The 12,524-nt window shown below is 42.3% G+C and overlaps 1 protein-coding gene across 1 annotated transcript in view; it reads left to right on the top strand.

The window, feature by feature from the left end:
• Window positions 1–12,524, top strand: part of TENT2 (terminal nucleotidyltransferase 2) — a 121,470-nt gene that overhangs the window by 92,103 nt on the left and 16,843 nt on the right. Inside the window, exons 10-13 of the mRNA XM_082268484.1 lie at window positions 1,459–1,502; window positions 3,464–3,600; window positions 9,462–9,553; window positions 10,135–10,214. Coding sequence (XP_082124610.1) covers window positions 1,459–1,502; window positions 3,464–3,600; window positions 9,462–9,553; window positions 10,135–10,214 — 353 coding nt within the window. The remainder of the gene's footprint in view (window positions 1–1,458; window positions 1,503–3,463; window positions 3,601–9,461; window positions 9,554–10,134; window positions 10,215–12,524) is intronic.

Here is a 12,524-nt window from a genome sequence, read left to right as displayed (position 1 = left end):
CTTGCCCATACCTCTGCCCCCCCAGCAGCTAGCCAGTCGTCACTGCTCTCCTTCATTCCAGTAGTGGACTGCTGTTTGACCATGGGCTCTGCATTGGAATTGATGGCATCCGAGAACCTGCAACTACTGGGGCATGGGAAAGAAGAGACCATAATGGCAGGTCTTATAAATGACCTTGTAAATGACCTTTACGGTCCACTTCAAGAGACTGTTCGTTTCCTTTCCTTGGAATTCAGTTTTTCTACCAGGGCCATTTTTTCTGTTTTACACATGTTAAAATGCACATTTTAGCAGTGAAAATTAGGTAACCACCCCCAACATAAATTTTCATTAAAACAAAGGCCTTGGAGAATAAAATGTTGGTAGTTGCTTTATTTTATGTCATACACATGTTTACATTTGCACACATTTATCAAACACAAACTTTCAGTACAAAATACACTAAAGCGGAACTACACGCCCCAGTATGCTCGCAACCACTTTCTAATGAGGCGGCGGTTACATCCCTCACCTGTTTTTTGATCTCTTGATTGGCCAGTGGGGGGGGGGGGGTGTGATGTCATCCTGCACATGTGCATGGGAATTGGTCCCTCCGACACAGTCAAAGTGTGTCGGGAACTGTCTCCCCGGTCTTCCCACTATCAAAGTACAATAGTGCAGCGGAGAGAATAGGAGAATTGGTTCATTGTTTTTTTTTTTTCATTCAACCTACTGAATGAATGAAAAAACTGACCCATGTATGGGCAGCTTTAGCTCTCTCAAGCAGGGTCCTCCCAACCCTCTTGTAATTGTATTGTAACTGTATGGTCTCTCTTTATTTTTGTAAAGCGTTATAAACGGACACCATAAGTCCTGTATAATAGAGATACCTGTGTGCAAGCCATGTGCCTGATGATGGACCATGACCATATGAAAGTGGACTTATTTTGTATCCCTCCGTGCATGTTTTTCAAGATGAAGAAATGATTCATGTATAACTGTATTAAATCTGTAAGCTTGTGCTCCACCCTTCTGCCCGTCTTGGGCGGAGGGACGAGTCCCCGGGGGCCCCTTGTTGGGGGGCCGCGTCGGGGGAGGTCTGATGGAGGCTGTTGGCCCCCCTCCCCTGGGGTAGGGCCCTGATCCGGGGGCCCTTGGAGCGTACTCAATGTTCTGATTGGCACCTGTGGCTGCCCATAGTGGCTCCTTGTTTGTGGCTACCGGCATCCTGCCCTCTGTCCTGTACTGCTTTGGTAAGGCTACTTGCCTGATTTTTGCCTTGTACTCTGACTTGTGATACTATACCCCCTGGGGTGTGGCACTGTTTGGCCTCATCCTAGCTTATACCCTTCTGTTTTGATGTTTCTTTCTCTGTGTTTTCTCTGTTAAACTAAATAAAGATTCCTTAAAAAAAAATAAAAATCTGTAGGCTTGAGTTAAATGTGTTTTTTTCCTTTTTTTTTTTTTTTTTTTTTATAGCTCTACCTGAACCAGTTCTTCCATCTCTACAGAAAGATTACCCAGTAAGTACAGCATGTAAAAAATGAAATTTGAAATAGGAGTGTATGTCCTATGACTGCTATGAAGTGCTTAACCCCTTCGTGCCGACTGCCTCCTGGCCCTTAGAGTTCTAAATGCCTGGAAGGAGGACATTTAGGCCATGTGACTTCTGTGATTGACTGTCACAGCTTTCACATGATCAGAAAGCTCTGCATTGTAAGTATGCATCGGGAGCTTACTGATCCCTGCCGACTTCCGAGCAGGGAACGTGCTCTCAGCGCGGTAAGTAATTTAGGGCCTTGCATAAACGGCAAGACAACTTGAATTTTTGGGAGCAGAACCACAGTGGCAGCCTCTAGATTTTCTACCTGACAGGTTTACGTTAAAATCATTTCAGCTGCATCTGAACTTGCACATGTACACATTAAAGTGTAACTTTAGTCAGAAAATTAGGTCCTGCTAGATCTTTCAGGCTGTAGTTATAGCTATGTAAAAGATTAAATAAGTGCCTACACTGTTTAAAATCCAGTAATACTTTCTCACCCTGCTCCGCATATTCTCAGTTGCTCTCCATATTTGGCATTGTGCTGAAAATCTGTGCCACTAGAGGCAGATCTACTGATATCCTAAAGATTTACTGCTGTTTAGGGGCTCTGGGCTTCACCAAAATGGCAGCCTCCAGCATGAAGAAACAGGAGCAATGCTGGAGGCTATTTACAGTGCACACCTTTTTTGGTAGCATAGTTATTAACATGGAATGTATGTTCCTTGCTAAAGAACATTTTTTTTTGTCAATTTTGTTATGGTTAAACTTCTGCTTGAAACCCCTTCAATTTGCTTTAGATAGTAATGCCCCCATAGTATTTTCTCCCCAATTCCACACATCCAGACAATCCACTTAACTGTGGGGCATATCTTGAACAACTGATATTAGTACAAAAGTAACTAACAATAATATCAGCAGTAATTAGCATGGGTTTACAAAGGGGCGTTCCTGTCAGACCAATCTGTTAACATTCTACGAGGAGGTTAGCTGTGAGCTAGACAGTGGGAGACCAATGGATGTGGTGTACCTGGATTTTGCTAAGGCGTTTGATACAGTTCCCCACAAATGGCGGATTTATAAATTAAGGTCCACAGGCATCGACCACAAGGTTTGCTCTTGGAATACGGAACTGGTTAAAGGGGCATGTCCAAAGGGTGATAGTAAATAATGCATACTCAGACTTGTCTGAGGTGGTAAGTGGGGTCCCCCAAAGCTCAGTACTGGGTCCAATTTTGTTCAATTTATTCATAAAAAGCATTGAGGACGGGGTCAGTAGCTCGATCTCAGTGTTTGCAGATGACACAAAATTGAGCAGGACAATAACTTCACATCGGGAGGCAGAAATCTTGCAGAATAACCTCAACAAAATAACAGAGTGGGCAACTACATGGCAGGTTTACATGAGGTTTAACGTGGATAAGTGCAAGGTATTGCATAGAAAATAAACTATTCAGTCGCAAGGAATGTATGAGGACACGAGGCCATACAATGCGATTAGAGTAGAAGCATTTTAACCTCAGGCTACGCAGGTGGTTCTTTACAGTAAGGGCTACAAGACTGTGGAATTCTCTACCACAAATGGTAGTAACTGCGGGGAGTATGGCTACTTTAAAAGACTCTTGGACATACATTTCAATGATGAAAACATTCAGGGGTATGGGAAATGATTCAACCTCAACTACTCTGTAACTATGCAAGTGTGAATTCTGTGTAATACACCAATAAGTAAATTAAAAATAAAGGACAAGGTTCATGAAACATTTTGTAGATTTAAAGGCATAGGACAAAGTATAACACCCAAATAAGTACACTGTAATGAATGACTGACTCGCTATACCTAGGAACTAGTTTTCTGTTGTGCCACTATAAATAGACATATTTTCTGGGGTATCCTAAAATTAAATTTTTTTTTAATTGGTTTTCTTTTTATCTTTTCAGGAATGTTTTAATCCTTCAATGCAGCTGCACCTTGTACACCTTGCTCCTCGCCATATTCCAAAGTACCAGTCCAAAAACAGCACCTCCCTGGGAGACCTGTTTGTGGGTTTCCTAAAATATTTTGCTACAGAATTTGAGTAGGTTGGATATGATTTTGAAGCACCCTTCTCCAGTCATTTGTGGTGTTTTTACATACACAATTACACACCTTAGCAAGTTTGATACAGGGACTTTAAATGGTAAACTTTGTAAATAGATGCTTTTCTTGTCCATCAGCAGGATTGGACGCTGGCAATCAGACTGTAGGGCATCCAGGATAACCTCTCCACTACCAGCATGTCTGTTTTTTGCTAGTGTTCTAGAAGGGTGGAGGTTTGATTGAGCAGAAAAAAAAAAAAAGACTTCTCTACAATGCTGCTGGAGATTTGTCTTATTGATTGCAGCTATCCAGCACATTAATCCTCATCCTAGTTTTCGTGTACTGTGTCCAGACCCCACTGGACAGGAGATTGTGGGGATTGCCTGGAAGTGACTTTCAGGCTCTGCATTTTGCACCAGGCACTTTACAGGCTCCAAGGGCTTCATAATTTGCATAGGACACTGCATTTATTCCTTGTTCCAATCAGTTTTGCCCATGGTGCGGATGTCATGTGCTTGGTGGAGTGTAACTTGCAGGCTCCATGTTCTTTCCTGCAATACATACGCATACAGAATTGACAAATCATCTCTGCACTGCTCCTCTTTGAAAAGAGCCAGGTAGACCTTTGATCTTCAGTCTGTTCTGCTGCCATTTCAATCTTGTTCGCCGTGTACATTCCATGTGTAGACCTTTCCTGGCAGACTTCCCTGACAGCGCCTGGACATGTAGATTTTCCAAGATCTATGTTGCAGGTGGGGGGCACGAGATATGGAGCACAGCCAAACCACTCATGGGAAGGATTCAGGGTAGAAAAAGCACTGCAACCAGGAGCTTTATGGAGATATCCAATTTGGGTATGCATTACTATTTGAGGAGGATATTATCAGAGGAGTATCTGGTATATATGATTGATTCAACATATGCTGTGTTGGCCCATTTGTGTGTCTCGATGTAAGGTGAGCATCCATTTCACCAGGTGACGGAGCACTGTCTATGATGTGGTGGAGCTCCCATTGAAGATGCACTATTAGAGCACTGTATGCGTGGACTGTTGGGACTTTTTTATATAGTTTATCTTATATAATGGAAAGGAAAAATAAATATATAACACTTAGCCCCCGTTCACACTGGGGCGACCTGTCAGGCGACCTGGTCGCCTGACAAGTCGCCGTAGGTCGTCTGGCATAGAGAAGCTGTGGACCCGTTCTAATAGGCGCGACACAAGTCGCTCTGACTTAGAAAAAGGGTCAGGAGCTTCTTTGGGGCGACCTGGAGCGAACCTGCATTGACTTCAATGTTATGAAGTCCGTGCCGGCCGCTCCGAGGTCGCCCCGGGAAGAAGCGGCGCCCCAGTGTGAACGGGGCTTTAGATGTTTGTTTTTATTTTTTATTTATTTTTTTATTTTTAGCACAGATTTCTTTGGAATTTATCATGGATTGTTGTGATGGTCTTAATTCTTTTGTTCACAATATTGATTTAACCATTTGCGTAGTTTTACTGCGGCAGGTCAGCTTTATTACTTGAAACAACGTACCTGTACATCGCTTTATGTAACAGATAGTGGAAGTGCGTGCCCTGTTGTTTACCATCCAATGTAAACAAGGCAGGCCGCTGTTCTGTCAGAGATGAACACAGGTATCCTGTGTTCCTCCCATTTAGAAACACAAGTCTCTGTGTTCATCCAGTGAGTACAACCCCCATACAGTTAGAAAGCACTCCCTAGGAGCACACTTAACACTTTGATCACCCCTGGTGTTAATTAACCCCTTTCATGCCAGTGTCATTAGTACAGAAACAGTGCATTCTTTTAGCACTGATTACTGTTTGTGTCACTGGTCCCCTCAAAAGTGTCAGGTGTCTGACCTGGCTGCCGCAGTATCGCAGTCCCGCTAAAAATCGCTGATCACCGCCATTACTAGTAAAAAAATAAATAAAAATGACATAAATATGTCCCATAGTTTTTAGACACGATAACTGTTGTAAAAACCAATCAATATACACTTGGTGGGATTGTTTTTTTTTTTTTTAACAAAAATATGTGGCAGAATACATATTGTCCTAAATTGAGGAAAAAATTAGATATCTTTTTTATTGGGAATGTTTTTGATAACAAAAAGTAAAAAAAAAAAATAGTTTTCTTTTTGTTTATAGCGCAAAAAATAAAACCCGCAGAGGTGAATACCGCAAAAAGAAAGCCCTATTTGTGGGGAAAAAAGGGCATCAATTTTATTTCGGTACAGCATCGCACGACCACGCAATTGTCAGTTAAATTAACACAGTGCCGTATCGCAAAAAAATGGCCTAGTTATCTACTTTTGTGAGATGCTGTGTGTGTGTGTATATACAGTATCTCACAAAAGTGTGTGCACCCCTCACATTTTTGTAAATATTTTATTATATCCTTTCACGTGACAACACTGAATAAATGACACTTTGCTACAATGTAAATTAGTGAGTGTACAGCTTGTGTAACTGTAAATTCGCTCCCCTCAAAATAACTCAACACACAGCCATTAATGTCTAAACCGCTGGCAACAAAAGTGAGTGCACCCCCTCAGTTAAAATGTCCAAATTGGGCCCAAAGTGTCAATATTTTGTGTGGCCACCATTATTTTCCAGCACTGCCTTAACCCTCTTGGCCATTGAGTTCACCAGAGCTTCACAGGTTGCCACTGGAGTCCTCTTCCACTCCTTCATGACAACATCACGGAGCTGGTGGATGTTCGAGACCTTTGCGCTCCTCCACCTTCCGTTTGAGGATGCCCCACAGATGCTCAATAGGGTTTAGGTCTGGAGACCTGCTTGGCCAGTCCATCACCTTTACTCTCAGCTTCTTTAACAAGGCAGTGGTCATCTTAGAGATGTATTTGGGGTAGTGATCATGTTGGAATACTGCCCTGCGGCCCAGTCTCCGAAGGGAGGGGATTATGCTCTGCTTCATTATGTCACAGTACATGTTGGTTTTTTTGGTTCCCTCAATGAACTGTAGCTCCCCAGTGCTGGCAGCCCCAGACCATGACATTCACACCTCCGTGCTTGACTGTTGGCAAGACACACTTGTCTTTGTACTCTTCACCTGGTTGCCGCCACACATACTCATCTCATCAGACCACAGGATATGGTTCCAGTAATCCATGTCCTTAGTCTGCTTGTCTTCAGCAACTGTTTGCGGGCTATCTTGTGCATCATCTTTAGAAGAGGCTTCCTTCTGGGACAAAAGCCATGTAGACCAATTTGATGCAGTGTGCGGCGTATGGTCTGAGCACTGACAGGCTGACCCCCTCACCCCTTCAACCTCTGCAGCAATGCTGGCAGCACTCATACGTCTATTTCCCAAAGACAACCTCTGGATATGACGCTGAGCACGTGCACTCAACTTCTTTGGTCGTCCATAGCGAGGCCTGTTCTGAGGTGAACCTGTCCTGTTAAACCACTATATGGTCTTGGCCACCGTGCTGCTGCTCAGTTTCAGGGTCTTTGCAATCTTCTTATAGCCTAGGCCATCTTTATGTAGAGCAACAATTCTTTTTTTCAAATCCTCAGAGTTCTTTGCCATGAGGTGCCATGTTGAGCTTCCAGTGACCAGCATGAGAGAGAGCGATAAAACCAAATGTAACACATCTGCTCCCCATTCACACCTGAGACCTTGTAACACTAACGAGTTACATGACAGTGGGGAAGGAAAATGGATAATTGGGCCCAATTTGGACATTTTCTCTTAGGGGTGTACTCACTTTTGTTTCCAGTGGTTTAGACATTATGGCTCATGTGTTGAGTTATTTTGAGGGGACAGCAAATTTACACTGTTATACAAGCTATACACTCACTACTTTACATTGTAGCAAAGTGTAATTTCTTCAGTGTTGTCACATAAAAAGATATAATAAAAAATAAAGAAATGTAAGGGGTGTACTCACTTTTGTGAGATACTGTATATGTGTGTATGTATATGTGTGTGTGTATAATATATATGCTTCTGACAGATGCTCAGCAGCATCTTCTGTCCCAAGGCCCAATTTGCCATCCTGCTTTATAGTTGCTGGCTTTATGTTGGCTTTAATGGCATGGCTCTTGAAGCCTAGGTATTGAGGCATCTCCAGATCTGTAATTTTCAAGGTTCTAAAGACTTGGATGTTTACTTCAGGAAAGGTCTTTAATCAGCTATGGAAGGCCTACTTAACTTAGTGTTCCTCTCAGGGTTTCCACCCTAGGAGTGAGTTTGTGAGAAGAGTTCTTTTTTTTTTTTTTTTTCCTGCAGGCGGTTCTACACTAGCATTTGGCTCTCGGCACTATCAAGGGTGAAGTTCTTGCCCTTTCTATACTGTTTCAGAGACTGTTAATCTCTCACTCTTTAAGACCCTTGTACAGGGGTTTACCCTATGGTCTTTGGGCCCAGGACATCTTTCTTACTGACGGTAGTTTCTTCTTTTTTTACCTCAACCAGGCTATTCTTCTCTCCCTCTGTCTGACTCCATTTCACCAAAAGGAAATGTCCTTGCCTTGTCTTGATGTTATTCAGGCTACATCAGTCTACCACTCCTATGGTCTCAAGAATCAAGTGTTACCTTTGTCTGTTAAGGCACACACTGTTAAAAGTGGAACTTTACCCAAAAGGAGAAGTTCCGCTGTTCCTTCTCTTCCCCCCCCCCCCCCCCCTCTCTGCAATATTTTACCCTTTTGTTTTTTAGGGGGGAAGAGCGGGTACCTAGTTTTGATAGGTACCCGCTCCCATTTCTGTTTAAATCGCCTAGGTGATCCAAGCGGAAGTTCTACTCCTCCTCCTTTACATTGGTACATGGAAAGAGGAGTAGCTCTGACTCCCCTGTGTCGTAGGGCAGAATTCCGAAAGCCTGAATTGTCACCCACTGGCTTCCATTGTTCATCCATTGTCTGCACTTCCTCCTCTCCCTTGCAGCAGGGGAGCTGGAGAATCTGCATCTGGACTGAAGCCGATTAAAATAAGGTATTTAGATTTTTTTTTTTTTTCCAGCCCTATACAGCATGGGGGGGGGGGGAGGGGGACAGACATATTTATATGCAACCTTTACTTTCCTTTTAAAGGTAATGATTTGGTGGGGTATCTTTTAAAGTCAGTTTTTGGCTCTCCATTAAAGGTCTTCATAATTTGAATGTGGTGCCTCCACTACATCAGCCCAATTCTAGTAACTATATAGTTCCATAACACACGCTAGAAAGGTGCATCTTCTAATCTGATGTTTGATCCACATGTTCCACAAGTGCATTATTATAAAAATAACGTGCATTGCGCATGAAACGATCATGAGTTTGTCAGACATACCGGTCTTACTGCTTTATGTATCCTACAAACTTCAAAGCAGTTTTTTGGACAACTAGTTCAAAAATTGAATGGCCTTTTGCTGAAGCTATTCTTTAAGCATCAGAGAGAGACCAGACAGTTGGAGACAGTAATCCATTCAAGTTGGTATAGTAGTTTTGTTCAATGATATAACTGCATAAATGTGCAGTTTCATGTGTCTACAGAATCTTTTTGGTTTCTTATTAACTGCTGGGATTAAACAATGTATTTAGGCCAGAATGAGCACACTTTAGATGCTTCTTATGTTTGGGTTATATCAGAAAATTATCACCCATTCTACAATAATAACGAAATGAACAGATAGATGCCTGTCGAAACCCTGGTAAATGCCCTTCCCAGACTCTGATCTCAGGGAGGAGTAAATGTATTGGTACAGACTCTTGGTGTATTTCTGTATTGTTTGTAGTTTTATCCCTCACATTTCTAGCATACCTTCAGTGTTTGTAACGTGTTTCATATAATTATTTTGGGGATTTACTTGTATGTATGTGTATTTTATTTGTTTTTTTTCTCTTATTAGCTGGACAGACAAGATCGTTTCTGTGCGTGCAGCAGAAGCTATGCAGAGAACAGATGGCATTGAATGGAGACACAAGTACATCTGTGTGGAAGGTGAAGCAAAGAAACTTGCAATTGCCAACTGTGATTTTACGAAATTGTTCTGTATTTGGGTAACAAGCGTAGCACAGGTAGAAAGCCTCTATTTTTTATATTTTTCTTTTAGAGATTTTATTAGCAGTTCAGACACTTTGGTTACAATAGGGGGTCACTTAGATGCTTGCTGTCCATCCATTCCTAAAAAGTAACTTGCTCTGTCAGACAGCATAGGCAGTTTGGAGACCTGGGCTTTCCTCTACTGCATTTTGGTAGTACAGTACAAATTAAAATGTATTTGATTTGAAGGCAGTGGTAGGAGAACAACCTGTGTTAAGCTTACATTATGCTGTCAAAGGATATAATTGGTATACTTACATTTGCTGTAAGTACAATGGTCACCTTAGATGTTCCATGGACCTTTTTCTCCATCTGCTTTGTACAGAAAGCATAGAGATCAGTGATTTTGATTTTCTTAGTTTCTAGACTGCAAACAAATGCCCATGTCCACTTCACCTAACCTAATCTGCTTCCTATTGCATACACGATGGTACATGTTAAACAGAATACTATATAGGACATATTTTTTTCTATTCCAGAGCCCTTTGACAGAACAAACACTGCTAGAGCAGTACATGAAAAACTGAAGTTTGACATAATTCAAGATGAATTCAAGAAGGTAAGAATGGCCGTGTACAGACATATTTTTACAGAAGATGCAGGGAGAAAAAAATCAAAATAAACTTCCTAAAAATATGCAAACCCTTAAACGAATACTTTTAGGTACCTTTTTGTTTTTTGACCGCATTCAGTCTTTTTGGGCATTTCCTGTGCACAGTCCCCTTCAGGTCACCCCACAGTTTTTCAGTTGTACTCAGGTCTGGGCTGTGGCTGGGCCATTCCAAAATGCTCATCATTTGGTGAAGCCTTTTTTTTTTTTTTTTTAATTTGAAGGTGTGTTTGGATCATTGTCATGCAGATTTGTGAAATTCCTTTTCATCTTCTGCTTTTTTAAAATTGACTACTATCTGAAACTATTCATAAGTCCCTTCACCTAGACTAAAGCCCCAGTTGCAGCTGCAAAAAAAAAAAAAAAACAGTCCCAAAGCATTATGCTGCCATCATCATGCTTCACTGTGGGTATGGTATTTTTGTGGTGATGGGCAGGTTGTTTTGCCAAAAAGTTCCATCTTCGTCTCATCAAAGCATAACACATTTTCCCACATGCTTTTGGCAGACGTTGTCATTTTCGCAAAAAGTAGTTGGTCTTCTGTCTTGCCACATTACCCCACAGCCCAGACATATGAAGATTATGGGAGATTGTTGTCACGTGAAGTACACAACCAGTACTTGCCAGAAATTTATGCAGCTCCTTTATTGGTGCTGTAAGCCTCTTGCCAGCCTCCCAGACCGGTTTTCATGTGTGTTTCATCATTTCTGGAGGAACATCTAGTTCTTGGTAATGTAGCTGTTGTCAGATTTTCTCCACTTAATGATCGCTTTTAGTGTGTTCCTTGGACATTTTTCGTGTCCTCCTCCTGAATGCTACCTTCCTACAATGATATCCCATTGATGCTTTGTCTGCTCTTTGCGGACCATGGCTTTTGCTGTAAGAGGCAACTAGAACCGTTAAACATTTATATGGGCTTAAAGTGAATGTAAAGGCAGAAGGTTTTACCTTCTGTGTGCAGCAGCCCTCTAATACTAACCCGAGCCCATCTATATACAGAAATGTTGCAGGAAAGACTCGGCTGTCCAGGACTCCCTCTTTATTAGCTGAGACCACAGCGGAGCACCATTAGCTCCCACTGCTGTCAAATTCAGTGAGCCAGTGAGGAGAGAAAGGGGGGCAGGGCCTAGCCTGGGCTCCGTGTCTGAATGGACACACACAGCTGCGGCCCGGTTCGGCAGCTTGCTGTGGGGGCACTCGTCGGGGAGGGAGGGGCCAGGAGAGCCAAAGAGGGACCCGAAAAGAGGGGGATCTAGGCTGCTCTTCTCAAAACCAACTGCCCAGAGCAGGTAAGTATAACTTGTTTGTTATTTTTAGGCAAAAAAAAAATCAGACTTTAGTATAACTTTATTCTGAGTTGCTTTCATTGATGGCAGAGAACACTGGCACAAAACTTCAGGGCCTTACCCCCATATGGACACTCATATAACCCCATCCGCTCAATGAGACTACAGTTTTTGTTTTTTGCTAGTGTCATTATGGGCTGTATAGAAATTTCATATTTGTACCTTTTGATGTTGTACCTTGGGGACCATACCCCAAACCCTTTGTGTGGGACCAGCCTGGCTCCACAACCGTACTAATTACATTAACTGATTAGTCATCATTCCTTATTTACAACACCTGTCTGTTCACAATCTTACATCAAATGTACACTGAGCTGCACATCCTTGGCACATATCGGTGGCAGAATGAACAAACTTTTGAGAGAGTTGCATCATTCGTACAATCCCAAACTACATGAAGATGTTGGCATTAGCGAGGAAGGTGAGCGGAGTTCAGCTTTAAAGAGGAACTCTGGGATGGGGCATTAAATCTGTACAGTTGTCCAGTATACTCAGTTAAGCAAAACTGTAGATAAACCTGGCATACTTTGTCTAAAACTCACTGTTTTAAAAGCTGTGATGTCAAACCTTTCTCAATCCCCAGGTTATGGGATAGAGTTTTTCTCAGAATCAGCAATGTGACTTCTATTAGAGTTTGTCACTGCTCATTGAGACTACACATACCAGCATGCCCTGGGATTTAGAGTCTGTACGGGCGGGACCATAGACGTGTGTGCAGTGGATCAGAAGTATGCTACTCAGAGGTTCTGACTTTGCCCACTCACATCACTGAGCCCTACTCTCCCTTAATTTAAGCCAGTACATACTACATTGTTTCCCCACAGTGCAATATGCAAAGTGGATGTAATGAGGGGCGCTTTCTCTGGTCTGGTCTGTCAGTTAAAGCGTGTTTATAGGAGGCGAGACAGACCAG

This window comes from Pelophylax lessonae (assembly GCF_965119305.1).
Source record: "Pelophylax lessonae genome assembly, chromosome: 1".
Taxonomy (NCBI): Eukaryota; Metazoa; Chordata; class Amphibia; order Anura; family Ranidae; genus Pelophylax; species Pelophylax lessonae.
This window is presented reverse-complemented; position numbering and strand designations above follow the sequence as displayed.